The sequence below is a fragment of the Carcharodon carcharias genome, chromosome 26 (genome assembly GCF_017639515.1).
Source record: "Carcharodon carcharias isolate sCarCar2 chromosome 26, sCarCar2.pri, whole genome shotgun sequence".
Taxonomy (NCBI): domain Eukaryota; kingdom Metazoa; phylum Chordata; class Chondrichthyes; order Lamniformes; family Lamnidae; genus Carcharodon; species Carcharodon carcharias.
This window is the reverse complement of record NC_054492.1, coordinates 8496568-8513637: the sequence shown is the minus strand read 5'-3', so window position 1 is coordinate 8513637 and position 17070 is coordinate 8496568. Positions and strand designations below refer to the sequence as shown.

Here is a 17070-nt window from a genome sequence, read left to right as displayed (position 1 = left end):
GATCTCCAGATGTGAACACGTGCTTCTGATTTCACTCTCAAAATGTTAAGATTATGTCCTCTCGTTCTTGATTTCACCTCAGAGATTTCTCTGTATGAGCCCTATCATATTCTGTAACATTTTCATTACATCTCAACCTTCTATGCTCAAGGGGTTACAAGCAAAGTTTATGCAACCTGTCTTTATAATTTATATATCCGTCCTGGGGTGCGGTGCCAAGAATTGAACACAGTTACTCTTGATGGGGTCTGACTAATGTTTTGTACAAACTGAAGCATGACCTCCTCCTCTTTGTAATCCACCCCCTTGAGATGAAAGCTAACATTCCATTAGCCGCTTGGATTGTTTTCTGTAAATGTCGACTAGCTGTAGCTGAATGGAACAAAATGAAAGGTCTGACTTTTTTTATTCTGCACTGGTGTTCTGAGCAGTACATCAGTGAAAATGAGGAAGATGATGACCAAGGTATTTAATCAGTTATTTATGGGTGTTACACTCAGAGTGCTGGTTGGGTTTGACAGAAACGAGGAGTACAAAAGCACATTACAGCACTAACAGTAGGATGACTGGGTCAACTCAAAGTACCAGTTGAGCCTGAAGAACACTGCTGCCTAGTTGTGGGATCAGCAATGCACACACATGAAGGGGTCATCACTCCCTGATATGTCGATCAATCTGAAATATTTGGACTACTGGATTTCGTTCCATTGTGCATGGGTTCCAATGTAAGTATCAATTTCATTTTACTCAGCCACTCATCAAAAGGATCTTTTCACAAAAAAGATGTACCCCATGGGGTCGCTGATTCATTGAACTGGGCGCACCTTCTCCCATTGGCTCATTGTTGGAGCTATGAGTGGGGTTTATTTGAAACTAGAGACATGCAGAAAAAGCATTGGGCCAAATAACTTCAATTAACAAAAATGGAAGGAGTACTTATTTAACTAAGGAAGGGAGTTGCAATCTTGGCCCAGGTCTTCCAGTCACAGGACTAACAAAGACCAGGCGTACGACCCAAGATGCATGTGGGAGCCCCTGGAAGTCCTGATGTGCTAACCCCCAGGGGAATTGCTGGAAGTTTCAAGTTCCAATGGGCAAATCCATCCTCCCCAGGATCCTCCATAAAGGACTTTGACTCTAACACAAGAGTGTTAGACAGAAAAAAACCTAATTTAACTCCTGGATAACTACACAACTGACTCTTCCAATCACTCACACTGACCCCAGACTAGCCCCCCTAGCCTCCTCAACTAATCCCCAACCCAACCCAACTACTCCCTAACCCCCGGTATCCCATGACTCCCCAACTACTAACCCCCCCCTTGACCACACCCAGCTCCCCCCTGACTAGCTCCTGACCCACCTACCCACTCACCCACCTGCCACCCTAACCTCCTGCCACCTCACCCACCTGCCACCTCACCCACCTGCCACCTCACCCATCTACCACCTCACCCACCTGCCACCTCACCCATCTACCACCCTAATCTCCTGCCACATCACCTACCTGCCAACTCAACCACCTGCCACCTCACCCATCTACCACTTCACCCACCTACCATCCCATCAACCTACCACCTCACCCACCTACCATCCAACCAACCTACCACCTCACCCACCTACCACCTCACCCACCTACCATCCCACCAACCTACCACCTCAGCCAGCTACCACCTCACCCACCTACCATCCCACCAACCTACCACCTCACCCACCTACCACCTCACCCACCTACCATCCCACCAACCTACCACCTCACCCACCTGTCACCTCACCCACCTACCATCCCACCAACCTACCACCTCACCCACCTACCACCTCACCCACCTATCATTCCACCAACCTACCACCTCACCCATCTGCCACCTCACCCACCTACCATCTCACCAACCTAACACCTCATCCACCTACCACCTCACCCAGCTACCACCTCACCCACCTACCACCTCACCCACCTACCATCTCACCAACCTACCACCTCACCCACCTACCACCTCACCCACCTACCACCTCACCCACCTGCCACCTCACCCACCTGCCACCTCACCCACCTACCATCTCATCCGCTTGCCAATTTGCCAGCTACCACCTGACCCACTTCACCCACCTTACCCACCCTTCCTCCCTCCCCACTTACCCACTTACCCACTTACCCCTCTTGCCCTACCCATCCTGCCACCCTATCGTTCATTCATTCATCTACTCACCCATTCACCCATTGACTAACATTCACACTAGACATTTAAACTTACCATCCGTGAACTGGTGTCCCATCTTTCCCCGGACAGTACTCCACTGTAACGGAGCTCTCCAGGGGATGCTGTACTCCCCATTACTGGGAAAGCCGGGTTCAGAAGACCCAGTAAGAAACGCAGAGCAGCGTTGTGGTGGGAGAAAGTACCAGTGGAGCGGCAGTCTGGCAATCATTGTCGCTTCTGGGAAGATCTGAGCCATTATGTAGCCCTTGGCAGCACATCAGGAGATCCCAAATTGCTTCACAGTCAACACCCTTGAAGCGTGCTGTGATGTAGCCAGTTGGAGCACAGCAAGATCCCAAAAAGGTAAGTGACCTGATAATCTGTTTTTAGATGCTTGAGGGATAAGCATTAGCTTGGATTTTCTTTGCCCTTCTTTGAATAATGCTGTGTCCATCTGAGAGAGCAGATGGCACCTCGATTTAACCTTAAAAAATAACACCTCCAACAGTGCAGTATCTGTGCTCAACCTCTGGGGCGGAGCCTGAACCTGCAACCATCAGACGCTGAGGTAACCGAGTGAGCCACGGCCGACAGGAATTAAATAATTTAGATGCTGCATTAAATTAAAAACAAAACATTCACTTAATAAAACATTGCTGTCCTACAATCTGTCTAAATGACACTCAGCCTGTGGTCGAGGAACTATGTTAACTTTGTGCAATAGTGTAAATCAGCAACACCAAGTCAGTGGCTTTTACATCTTTTCCAAATTTTAATTCCACCTTTATTTCTACTGCTAGAACTATATAAACTCTATGTGCCATGTTTCCTGTGGAACATCTTACATGGGCACCTCCAGGAGTTTCCAACTGTTGAGAGAGAGACTTCCTGTTGTCACAAAGGGAGTGCGTTGGAGGATTTCTACAGAGACCTTGTTTCGTAGCAACCAGAGAATCAACATTTCTGTCCAACCAGTAGGAATTCACTCCTGCCAAAAATAAAAGTTTTAAGTCATTGGATGACAGAGGATGTTCTAATATTAGCAATAGAACTCATAATCCAGTAGGTGTGGAGTGATATATGAGCATTGACTGGACTTTCATTTAGGGTTGAACTAGATGTGACTTTGGGTTTGAGCATTCCACTTTATACTACAGTTTATGGATTCCATTATCCAGATGCTTGCAGTGTTAACAGGACCATGAACCCCTTATGGTGCACACACAGAGAGTAGAAGGCACTATGGATGGATCTTAACTTTGTGCAATAGTGTAAATCAGCAACAACAAGTCAGTGGCTTTTACATCTTTCCCAAATTTTAATTCCACTTTTATTTCTACTGCTAGAATTTTATAAATCACTGGAAAAACCTTGGAGTATTTTGGACAACTCTGGACTCCGCACTGAGGAGATTTACCTGGATGTCACCAGGGATGAAGGACTTCAGTTATGAAGAGTTGGGAAAGATTAGGGCTGTTCTCCTTGGAACAGAGAAAGCTGAGAGGTGACCTGATGAGGGGTTTTGATAGATTAGAAAGAGGAAAACTATTCCCTCTGGAGACAGGGTCCATAACCAAAGGTCATAAATTCAAAATCATTGGCAAAAGATCTAAATGGGAGATGAAGAGAATTTTTTTCTCTCAGATTTGTCGGGATCTGCAACACTCGACTTGCGTAGGTGAAGTTAGAAAGTACTTTTCACAACCACTGGAAGTCCCAAAGAACTTTACAGCCACAAAATTCTTTTGCAGCATCGTCACTGTGGTAATTTAGGAAATGTGGCAACCAATTTGCACACAGCAATCTCCCACAAACAGCAATATGATAATGACCAGGTAGTTTGTTTTTCATATGTTGATTGAGGGATAAGTATTGCTCAGGAGACCTGGCCAGCCCTACTCTTCTTTGATATACCATCATGGGGTCCTTTCCTTCTACCTGAGCAGGCAGATGGGGTCTTTAGTTCAAGGTCTCATCCATAAAACGGCACCGCTCACAGTGCAAACCTCCCTCAGTACTGCAATCGAATGTCAGCCTTGATTTCTGTGCTCAAGTCCTGGTGTGGGACTTGAAATCAGAACCTTGTGACTCTGGGTGCTGCCACCTCAACTTCCAATTACCTGTTAGAAGCTGATTTCATAAAGGTTTTCGGAAAGGTGCTGAATAGGTACCTGAGGATGAAAAACTTCTAGAATTACAGACAAAACAAGGGGATGTGGGTCTAAGAACAACTGTTCCTTTAAAGAGCCAACACAGGGCACGATAGGAAAGATGGTTTCTTTCTGTGTTGTAAGTTTCTTTGACTTTTATGAATTCATTGAATATAAATGTTGGGAGAGGTCACTAGTGATTATTTTAGACTGTTACACAGAATCTAGACATACACCACTGTGTGATGCAGTCACAGTTCCACTAAAAGTGACAGCCATCATTCACAGTCAATCATCATTCACGGTCAGTCATCATTCAAGGTCAGTTATCATTCACGGTCAGTCATCGTTCGAGGTCAGTTATCATTCGCGGTCAATCATCATTCATGGTCAGTTATCATTCGCGGTCAGTCATCATTCGTGGTCAGTCATCATTCACGGTCAATCATCATTCACGGTCAGTCATCATTCGTGGTCAGTCATCATTCACAGTCAGTTATCATTCGCGATCAATCATCATTCACCGTCAATCATCATTCACGGTCAGTCATCATTCGCGGTCAGTCATCATTCGCGGTCAGTCATCATTCATGGTCAGTCATCATTTGCAGTCAATAATCATTCATGGTCAGTCATCATTCACAGTCAGTCATCATTCATGGTCAATTATCATTCACGGTCAGTCATCATTTACGGTCAGTCATCATTTACAGACAATAATCATTCATGGTCAGTCATCATTCATGGTCAGTCATCATTCGTGGTCAGTCATAATTCGCGGTCAGTCATCATTTACGGTCAGTCATCATTTACAGACAATAATCATTCATGGTCAGTCGTCAGTCATTGTCAATTATCATTCACGGTCAGTCATCATTCGTGGTCAGTCATCATTCATGGTCAGTCATCATTCGCGGTCAGTCATCATTCCTGGTCAGTCATCATTCACGGTCAGTCATCATTCGCAATCAGTCATCATTCTTCTGTATTAAGGAAAATTCCCTCAAAGCCTCCTTTACAGAAATTTTGGATGCAAGTATATGAATTGGTGAAATATGTCCTGATTACAGCACATGGTGCTGTTGAATACAAACTAATTAAACAATTTACACAGCAGACCCACACTGCGAGGGGTTTTGATGCAGCAAGCGATGAATGTCTCTTATTCAGAGAATTCCAATCCATTTCAATCCATTTCTCCCTCCATTTCTCACTGTTTGTCAATTACCTGTTGAATTACATCGAATCCTTTGGCATGGAAATGTAGTCTGTGGACAATAGGATTTAATAAACCTTCCTTTATCTAACTCCACTCCAACTAACGCTTCTGTTTTGTATTCCTATAGGAAATCAAAAATATAATATGAGTATTAAAATTGACCAGAAACTGAACCGGGCTAGCCATATAGATACTGTGGCTACAAGAACAGGTCAGAGGCTGAGAATTCTGAGGCAAGTAACTCACCTCCTGATTCCCAAAGCCTGTCCACCATCTACAAGGCACAAGTCCACTTGCCTGGATGAGCGCAGCTCCAACAACACTCAAGAAGCTTCACACCATCCAGGACAAAGCAGCCCACTTGATCAGTACATCATCTACCACCTTTAACATTCACTCATTCCACCCTGCACTGTGGCAGCAGTGTGTACCATGTACAAGATGCACAGCAACAACTCTACAAGACTTCTCCGCTAATATCCTTGAGATCCACAAGCTCTACCACTTAGAAGGACAAGGACAGAGATACATGGGAAAGCCCCATTTGCAAGTTTCCCCCTCCAAGCTAAACACAGGATGACTTGGAACTATATTGCCATTCCCTCATTGTCACTGGGACAACAACCTGGAACTCCCTCCCTAACAGCACTGTGGCATAGAGATGTCACGTTGACAATAGAGGTTCAAGAAGGTGGCTCACTACTGCCTTGCCAAGCTCTAGATAATCTACCCAATACACCGACCCGTTACACAATCAACCACCTGTTATGCATAGGATGTATAATGGGTAGAACATATAATGGGTAGATGCGAGGTTATAGTGGGTGGGTGTATGACATTGGTGGTACAGGGAAGATGTATGATGGTGGGGTGCTGTGGGCAGGTATAACGGTGGTGGAATGGTGGGAGGGGCATATAAAGGTGGGGGAATGATGGGGAGTATATAACAGTAAGGGAATGATGGGGGTTATAACAGTGGGAGAATAGGGTGTATATAACAGTGGGGAAATGGTGAGGGGGTACATAGGTGGGGAAATGGTTGGAGGTATATAATGGTGAGGGAATGGTGAGGGGGTATATAGGTGGGGGGACTATAAGGGGTAATATAATGGTGGGGTATATAACAGTGGGGGTATATAACTTTGGAACGTATATAACAAGCGGTTAATCTGCTATCGTTTTGCACCTCTGCCAAAGTTGAACTTCACCCCTAAGTTCCTGACTGCACCTGTAACACATCGATAGAGAATAATTAGATAGATAAATAGACTGAGGCCCCACCTTAGTGCAAGCTGGTGACACGATCTCCATGCAGCTTTCTTGTTTAAGCGAAGTATCCTGGTTTTCCTCTGAAGTTGAGTCTGACACTGGGCTGGATGACTTGTTCTCTCTGTGCTCTGTAAATTGCTGAAGGTTCAGGAGTAGCAGTGACTATTGGAACTTAGTGCCAAACAGTTATTACCAGCACTGGTTTATAACTGGTGAAACATAAAGCTTGCTGACCTTACAGTTAATACATTTAAAACATAAAACAAAACACCGGAAATCTGAAATAAAACAGAAAATGTTGGAAAAGCTCAGTACAGAATAGGATTCTGCACATAAAAAACAGGTCCAACACCATGGACAAAGAGTAATGCAGATTCACGAGTGTAAAACTAGTGACTGCTAAATTCTACATTGATCCTTACAATGGAGAAGCCAAACACAGATTGGGTAACCGCTTTACGGAACGCCTGCATTCAGTCCACAATCATGGCCCTGAGCTTTCAGTGGCCTATCATTTTAATTCTCCATCTTACTCTCACGCTGATCTCTCTGCCCTTGGCCTGCTGCAGTGCTCCAATGAACTCAACGTAAGCTTGAGGAACAGCATCTCATCTTTCGATTCAGCACTTTACACCCTTCTAGACTCAACATTGAGTTCAACAATTTCAGACCGTAAACTCTGTCCTCTTTTTATGTTTCCTTTTTTGGTGCATGTTTTGTTTTTTTCTCTTAGTTTAATTTTCAGACAGCAGCAGACATAACTCTTGTCTTGTTGTTTCTTTCTTTGCCCCATCACCATCCGCTTTGGCCCTGCGAGACTAACTTTTCTATGGGCTGAATTTTTAGCTTGTCAGGCGGGCGGGTACCCGACCAAGTGTAAAATGACAGGGGATATTTCGGTCGGTGGGCGTGTACCGGAGTCAGCAGTGCACCTGCCGACCATTAGAAGGCTTATTAAGGCCATGAAAAAGACAATTGAGAGAAATTTTTCACTGCCCCTCCAACCTTAATGGCCTTTGCTTTTGTTTAGGAAACCTCACCCATGGACGGGATGAGATTTGCAACAGCAAATAAAAAATTAAAATAAAAATTCTAAAATTTAATTAATAACGTGTCCCTATTTATGTGACAGAGACATGAGAGGATATGTTTTATAACATCTTAGAAACCTTAATTTTTTTATTTTGAAAAAAATGTTTCATCTCCCTGAGGCAGCTCTGTGTCTCAGGGAGATTTTCCAGCACACACCCACACACATGCACAAAGTTTGCGCTCAGCCTCCCCCCACCACAGGTATCGCTGAGCGCTGCTGCTCATGTTTCACGTTGGGCGGGCCTTAATTGACCCGCCAGTGAGAAATCGCAGTCTGCCCCCGATCACGGGCGACAGTCAGCTTCCCGACCACTCCCACCCACCCCCCCACACCCACACCCACTGAGTCTCCCAACGGGGGAAAAATCCTCCCATATGTTTCAATCGCTCCTGTCTCCCGCCCTATCACAGACTTTTATTTGTCCTCATCCCACCCACCTCTTGCTTAAAACCTAATACATCTCTCACTTTCCCCAACTCTATTGAATGGTCATCAACCTGAGACGTTAACTCTGTTTCTCCACCGATGCTGCCAGACCCGCTGAGTGTTTCCCAGAATTTTCTGTTTTTATTTCAGATTTACTGAGTCTGCAGTATTCTGCTTTTTGATTAGGTGATGCAGTGGGTTAAAACAATCAGGCTACACTCACTGGAGCAGAGAAGGCTGAGGGAAAATCTAATCAGAAATTTTAGGAGGGTTGGGAATTATTTCTGCTGTTGGTGAACTAGTAACAAGGGGGAATAAATTGAGGATCAATAATGAAAACATTAAGGTTGTTTGCAGCAGAGTTGGAAACCTAACTGGACCAATGGACCTGCCAACATTTAATTCAATTGCCCCCACACAGCTTAAACATCCATTTCTACAAATGTGAGTCAGGCACAATGGCGTTTATTATATGCGGGGAAGACCGTATCTATTTTATTTTAAGCCAAAAAGGGAGCTGCACAGATGGATGAAATTGAATTTAGATTAGGTTAAGTTACCCTGACTGCCAAGTGAGACCCATGGTAGTTGCAAACATTGACAAACAAAGTTAAATCCAGCCTTAGTTCCCACAGCTGATGGGAAATCATTCTTCATTGTTAAAACACATACAACATCTTCCAGAGCTGCCTCACTGATGGGCTTAGCTCTCCCACCCCCACACAGCTCAACGTCAGTCCCTGGACACCCCAGCAACTTACTGTCCGGCGCACTAATCCCTGCCTGTACTGTATATTAACGTGGACAAAACTGTGTCCAGTCTGAGGAGATGTTTTTTCTCACAGTTGGGTCATAGGAATAATCGAGAGTTTTGTCAAAGGGCTGACTCATTTTTAAATAAATAAAGGAAGGGAATTTGAAAAATAACAACCAAAACTTTCCGTTCAGAGGAAAGTAACCTCTCTTTTAATCCTTCCAATTTATTCAGAGGATAATACAGAAAATAATCTAACTGGCAAAGCAAGGAGAAAGAAATGAGGCTAAAAGAAGGTTAATCTGAGAGAAGACTGCACAATGTTAATTTAAGATCTTTGAAATGATTTAGAATTGCCTAAAACATCCTATACTAACTCATTCATCCACCATCCCTGGGCTCGCTGGCATACATGGGCTCCTGGTCCTGCAGCAACTCAAATTTAGAATTCTCATCAACGCTTTCAAATCTTTCTGAAGTCTCACTCCTCCTTATCTCTGTGCCCTCCCCCAGCCATTGTACCCTCAGCCATCTAGGTCAGAAGTTTTGGAATTCCCTCCCTAAATGTTGCAGTGAGGAACGGGATTTTAAAGACATGAAGAAAGGATGGAAACCGAGAGCGTGCATCATCTCACACACACTGGCAACACCTGACCCGCAGGTGTCTGCCCCACAGGCTCTCCATTACATGGATACACAGGATCTCCATTACATGGAGAGCCTACCTGGGTTTTATCTACATGCCGTGTCTGAGAAGGTTGTGTCTCCTTGATCTCATCACGGGGATGTAACAGCTCCTGGATCCTCACTCATAGCCTCTTTCACCAGAGGCACTGCCTTATCTGTGGCTGTGAAAGTGACAACAGCACTTAACCTTTGCTCATCCAGATGCTTCCAGACAGCCTCTAGCAACATTCATCTCATTGAACACTCAGCAGTTCATCACTGCATTAGACACGTCACAGGTACCCTGTTCAGGACAAGTCTGAGTTCACTCCAGTTCCATATGGACCCAGCAAAACAAAGAGAGAGAAAAAAAAATATAGAGTAAAGAGAAAATGAGAGAAAGGAGATGAAAGTGCAGTAATCTGATGTGTGATATACCTTTAAGAAGAATGTATAATGGAAGATCACATGATCTTAGTGTCCAATAGCAGAGTAGCATGGGCTACCTTAGTAGTCAGTAGAAGCCTAGAGTTAGAGTCTGTAATGTAGAAGCAGGGTTTGAGTTGTAAATACACAAGAGCAACTGATGAGTTTCTTTTGTAAATAAATAGAATGTGTTCTATATAAGAACTGACTGCTGATCTACTCTGCCAATGGTACCAACTCAATCATCACAAAATATGCGTTAAACCCGGATCGGTTACCCCAACTAAACTAAGAACCAGGATCCAACAGAAAGAGAGAGAGAGGGGAGAGAAAAGGAGAGGGAGAGGAAAGGTGAAATAAGAAAGAGAACGGGAATAGTGAGAAGAGAGAAGGAGAAAGAGAGAGAGAGAGAGGGGAGAGTGAGAGCTATCATCAATGTCTTTTGAATGGTTGGATTCTCACAAGAGCACATGGCATTGATACCTCCCACATGGATACACAGGCCCGACTGAAAGTCACATCAACATCGCCATTTCCTGAATGTCTGAGTAAGTGATGCTTCATCCTGGATGTTGGTGCACCTTACCGAGGAGATAGCCACAATTCATTTATTCACTGACAGTCCAGAGTCTGCCACGTGGTAAAGCAACCCAAGATACTTCACAGCAGCATCACCATACAAAGATGGAGGCTGAGGCAAAGAAGAACAGATGACCAAAAGCTTGGTCAAGAAGGTGGGCTTTGTTGATGGTTTTAAAAGGAAAGAGAAAAGGAGTTGGAGAGAAGTAGAGATTTCGGAAGGAAACTTTCAGAGCTTGAGTCTAGACAACTGAAAGTGTGACTGTCTTAGGTGGGGTAAGTGAAGCTAGGAGAGCTGCACAAGAGGCCAGAGTAAGAGAAACGGAGAGTTTTGAGCAGGGTTGTGGGGATGGAGGAAGATATAGAGATAGGGAGGGGTGAGGCCACAAAATAATTTAAATCACAATGAAGAGAATATTTAATTGAAGGTGCTGGGGGATGAGGAGCCAATGTGAGCACAATGTTGCTGAAGGCTATTTGCTGGGTGCAATGTTTTGGATGAGCTGAACTTCCTGGAGGGTGAAGGATGGAAGGTCAGCCAAGAGAGCGTTGGAATAATTCCCCCTTCATACTCCCGCAACCCACCGCCCCCACACCCAACCTCTTAAACTCGGATCCCCATCCCCTCACTGGGGCCTGTCAGTCTGGCCCTGGCGATACCTCCGACTTACCTTAAGTCTAGGATCCTCTTCATCAGGACAGCCTATAGTCCCAGCAGTGGCCGCCACTCCTGCCTGGCATTGCTGGTCCTGTGATAGAGGGTGGAAGTCTCGCCTTACAGCAATTAAAGCTGCTCCCGGTGTTAAGTTGCTATGGGGCAGCTGTCACTATGGTAACCGGGCTCAGAGAGAAGGGGACCGTGGCGGCCCGTAAAATCCAGGAAACAGTGGAGCTGTAAAGCGGGATTTCATTAGAGTATGTGTGGAAGCTGTTGGTGGACGATGTTGCCAAGATTTTGTAGACTATGTTGGTATCTGAAAGGTTGAAAAAATTGGAAATGTTCTCGCTGATCCTGGGATGGTCAAGAGGGGATCTAGTAAACATTTCAAAACTCCAGAAAGCTTTGAGACACTAAACAGTGAAAGACTGTTTTCACTGGTTTGTGAATTGTTCACAAGACATTGACTGAAAACTCTCCCCAGTTGAGTAAGGAGGGATGGTTTTGCACAGCCCATGTGATTAGAACATGGAACACTTTCCCACAGATGGCTTTGAAAGCGACAACAACTTATATTGATATAGTGCCTTTAACATAATAAAACATCCCGAAAAAGATAAAATAAAACATGACGGTGAGCCTCATAAGGAGATGTTAGGTCAGGTAACCAAAAGCTTGGTCAACGAGGTTGGTTTTTAAGGAGTATCTTAAAGGACTTTGAAAATAGAGCCACACAGCTGGCTGGAGAGGATATGGACTGTTTCTGCTCAGACTGTGAGGTCGGCAACACTCAACCAAGTGAGGATCCTGCATTGCAACATCTATCAGACAGCCATGCTGTGAGTGATGTGTCCTGTTTCACAGGCCACTAATGCACTAATTATCTCTCTTTCCTCTCACAGGCACATCTGGGAAACAGCCGAGGGCAGCAACAAGCCCGGTCGTCAACTCCAGACCTGAGCACACCTCGGAATAGGAATCTGCAGACACCGACATTGAAGACCCATCACAGCGCTCACCCACACCCTCCACCAGCGCAGAGACACACATCTCAGCAGGACCATGTTTTAAAGTAGCCTTGGGGTCGCAGCCTGTTGAGCACATTGCACTGTCGGATCCACAGCAGGTGGAGGCAGGAAAATCCAAGGGTACTGGCACTTGGAAGACAGCTGGAGGCCAGGAATCTGCTGAGTCCAAGTCAGATGATGAGCCTCTGGACTCGGTTCTACCTCAGTTGCTGGAGCTGCAAAGGCAAGTTCGGGAACATCAGGAAGGGATGTCCACTGCGCTCCTCAGATTGCGAGGCATGATGGAGGAGTCCGTCCGCCTTCAGTCAGAAGCGATAACGCCGGTATGCCAATGCACCAAGGTCAACACTGGTAGGGTGGCGGCCGCCATGGAGACCTTGGTCCAGGGCATCAGTCCTGCACTGCTGCAGGAGCTGCACTCCTTCACTGAGGCACTTGCATCCATCAGTGTCATTGCGAGAGGGGTATGAGCCAGCTCGATCTCGCTCCAGCTGCCCCTTCCTCTCAAGGAGTCAGCCAGGGGCCCTCGGGCAACCATTGGGAGGAGGATCAGCAGGTGCACAGCCCAGGGCCATCCACCCGGGTGATTCTAGTGGTGTCCGAGGAGGGTGCCACTGGCACACTGAAAGCAGGCTGGGGTCGTCCAGGTCACGGCCCTCCAGAGGTCACCCATCAAGCGCATCACAGACAGGGCATAGCAGTCAGCAGGCTACGTCTACCTCTGCTGTAGATGTCGGGGGAGAACCAAGATGTAGCGGCAGGATTAAGAAGGTTAGGAAGATGTAATTGCACAGCCTGGGCACGAGTCTATAATCACTTGTACATAATGTTCACGGTTATAAATAAACTCACAAGAATATCTCCTTGTCTATGGCCCCTTGTTATAATGAACAGTGTCATTCAGATGAAACCTTTGTTCCTGCACAAGATAAAGGCAGGTGTCACAATCCAGGGCTGCTTCCCTGTGCAGTATGTAACCTTCAGAGAAAATTGATGGTCCGGCTTCACAGTTCCCCTCCAAGCCACTCACCGTCCTGACTTGGAAATATATCGCCGTTCCTTCACTGTCACTGGGTCAAAATCCTGGAACTCCCTCCCTAACAGCATTGTGGGTGTACCTACACCACATGGACTGCAGTGGTTCAAGAAGGTAGCTCACCACTGCTTTCACAAGGGCAATAAATGCTGGGCTAACATTTATGTGGATGCCCACAACCCATGAATGAATTTTAAAAATGCCAAAATTTTTAATAGATAATTCCTCCTTTTACCACTCTCTTATTATTTATATGCCTGCAGAAGACTTCTGGATTCCCTTTTATCTTAGCTGCTGATCTCTTCTCACACTCTCTCTTTGCTTCTCTTATTTGCTTTCTCAATTCTCCTCTGAACCTTCTGTATTCAGCCTACTTCCCAGTTGTATTCTCCACCTGATAACCTGGCATAATCATATTTTTTCTTCTTCATCTCAATTTCTATCTCTTTTTTCATCCGGGGAGCTCTGGAATGGTTTGCCCTATTTCCCCTTCATGGGAATATACTGTGATTGTTCCTGAACTATCTCTTCTTTAGTCTTGCCTGCCAACCTTTGATTCCAATTTATCTGTATTAGAACCATTCTTACGCATTAAATTCAGTTTTCTCCCAGTTAATTACTCTTAATTGTTCCTTGTCCTTTTCCACAGCCTGCCTCAACCCTTTGATTCAACGATCTCTGTCCCCTAAATTTTGTTCTCCTGACACTTAATCCGCTTGCCCATCTCATTCACTAGAACCAGGTCTAGTAGTGCCTCCTTTATTGTTGGACTGCAAACACACTGCTGTAGAAAATTCTCCTGAGCACACTTTAGGAATTCTTGCCCCCCTCTGCCCTTCACAGTATTACTATCTCAGTCTATATTTGGATAATTAAAATCCCCAATATAACTACTCTTTAATTCTTGCACCTCTCTGTAATATCCTTACAAATTTGTTACCCCACATCTTTCCCACAGTTTGGTTGCCTGTAGACTACACTGAGCAATGTAATTGCACCTTTTTGCCCCTTAGCTCCAGTCAAATAGATCCTGCCTTTGACAGACTTCCTTTTGTGAGAAAAGTTATTGCTCGTGGAATAAAAGGGACAGTAGCAAGGTGGATACAAAATTAGCTGAAAAATAGGAAGCAGAGAGTAATGGTCAATGGATATGTTTTGGGCTGGAGGAAGATTTGTAGTGGAGTTCCCCGGGGGTCGGTATTGGGACCCTTGCTTTTCCTGATATATATTAGTGATCTAGATCTTGGTGTACAGGGGACAATTTCAAAGTTTGTGGATGCTACGAAACTTGGGTGTGTTGTAAACTGTGAGGAGGACAATGTAGAACTTTAAAAGGACATAGACAAGTTGGTGGAGTGGGCAAATAGGTAGCAGATGAAGTTCAATACTGAGAAGTGTGAGCTGATGCATTTTGGTAGGAAGAACATAGACAGACAATATAAAATAACGGGTGACATTTTGAAGGGTGTGCAGGAGCAGAAAGACCTGAGTGTATATGTGCATAGATCATTGAAGGTGGCAGGACAGGTAGAGAGAGCAGTTAATAAATCATATAGTATCCTGGGCTTTATTAATAGAGGCATAGAGTACAAGAGCAGGGAGGTTATGCTGAATTTATGTAAGACCTCAGCTGGAGTATTGTGTACAGTTCTGGGTGCCACACTATAGGAAGGATGTGAACACATTGGAGAGAGTGCAGAAGAGGTTTACAAGAATAGTTCCAGGGATGAGAAACTTTAGCTATGAGGATAGATTAGAGAGGTTGAGACTGTTCTCCTTGGAGAGAAGAAGGCTACAAGGAGATTTGATAGAGACGTTCAAAATCATGGGGGCGTTGAACAGAGTAGATATGGAGAAGCTGTTCCTTCTCATAAAATGATCAAGAATAAGAGGGGCACAAACTTAAAGTGATTTGCAAAAGAAGCAAATGTGACATGAGAAAAATCTTGCCCACAGAACAAGTGTTTTGGTTCTGGAGTACACTGCCTGGAAGTGTGGTGGAGGCAGGATCAATCGAAGCTTTCAACAGGGAATTAGATGATTATTTGAATAGAATAGTGCAGGGGTATGGGGAAAAGGCAGGGCAATGGCACTAGGCCATAATGCTCATTTGGAAAGCCAGTGCAGAAACGATGGGCTGAATGGTCATCTGCTGTTAAAATTCTGTGATTGTGATTCTTTCTTTCCAATACTGCAATGTTCTCCTTAATCAACACAGCCACCCCTCCTCCTTTCCTCCCTTATCAACTTCTTCCTCTTCTATCCAGGAATATTTAATATCCAGTCCTGACATTCTTTGAGGCAGGTTTCTGTCATCACCATAACATCACATGCCCATGTGGCTACCTGCATCTGCAACTCACCAGTCTTATTTACTACACGCCATGCACTCACATAAATGCATAGTATTTCTTTTATTCATTCATGGAATACAGGTGTCGTTGGCTTACATAAATCTGATTGCCCATCACTAATTGCCATTGAGAAGGTGGTGGTGAACTGTCTTGTTGAACTGCTGCAATCCATGTGGTGTAGGTACACCCACAGTGCTTGTAGTAAGGGAGTTCCATTTTGACTCAGTGACAGTGAAGGGACGGTAATATAGTTCCAAGTCAGGATGGTGAGTGGCTTGCAGGAGAACTTGTAGGTGGTGATGTTCCCATGTATCTGCTGCCCTTGTCCTTCTAGATGGTAGAGGTCACGGGTTCGGAAGGTGCTGTCGAAGGAGCCTTGGTGGGTTGTTGCAGGGCATCTTGTAGATGGCACACTCTGCTGCCACTGTGCATCATTGGTGGAGGGAGTGATTGTTTAAGGTGGTGGATGGGGTGGCAGTGAAACAGGCTGCTTTGTCCTGGATGTTATCCAGCTCTATGAGTGTTGTTGGAACTGCACTCATCCAGGCAAGTGGAGAGTATTTCATCACAATCCTGATGTGTGCCTTGAAGATGGTCAATAGGCTTTGGGGAGGCAGGAGGTGAGTTCCTTGCCACAGAATTCCCAGCTTCTGACCTGCTCTTGTAGCCACAGTATCTATATGGCTAGTCCAGTTCTGTTTCTGGCCAATGGTAACCCCCAGGATGTTGATAGTGGGGAATTCAGCGCTGGTAATGCCATTGAATGTCATGGGGAGATGGTTTGATTCTCTCTTGTTGGAGATGGTCATTGCCTGACACTTGTGTGGTGTGAATGTTACTTGCCACTTATCAGCCCCCCTAAATATTATCCAAATCTTGCTGCATGTGGACATGGATTGCTTCAGTGTCTGAGGAGTCATGTGTGGTGCTGAACATTGTGCAATCAGCAGCGGACATCCCCATTTCTGACCTTTTGATGGAAGGAAAGACATTGATGAAGCAGATGAAGATGGTTGGGCCAAGGACACTACCCTGAGGAACACCTGCAGTGATGTCCTGGAACTGAAATGATTGATCTCCAACAATCACAACCATCTTCCTTTGTGTTTGATATGACTCGAATCAGTGGAGAATTTTCCCCAAGATTCCCATTGACTCCAGTTTTGCTGGGGCTCCTTGATGCCACACTCAGTTAAATGCCACCTTGATGTCAA

At 45.1% G+C, this 17070-nt stretch overlaps 1 protein-coding gene across 1 annotated transcript in view; it reads right to left on the bottom strand.

Moving 5' to 3' along the window:
* Positions 1-17070, bottom strand: part of il16 (interleukin 16) — a 117147-nt gene that overhangs the window by 80026 nt on the left and 20051 nt on the right. The window contains exons 4-6 of the mRNA XM_041174638.1: positions 11452-11529; positions 5577-5688; positions 3044-3186 (exon numbers count right to left, since the gene is read on the bottom strand). Of these exons, the coding sequence (XP_041030572.1) occupies positions 3044-3186; positions 5577-5688; positions 11452-11529 (333 nt within the window). The remainder of the gene's footprint in view (positions 1-3043; positions 3187-5576; positions 5689-11451; positions 11530-17070) is intronic.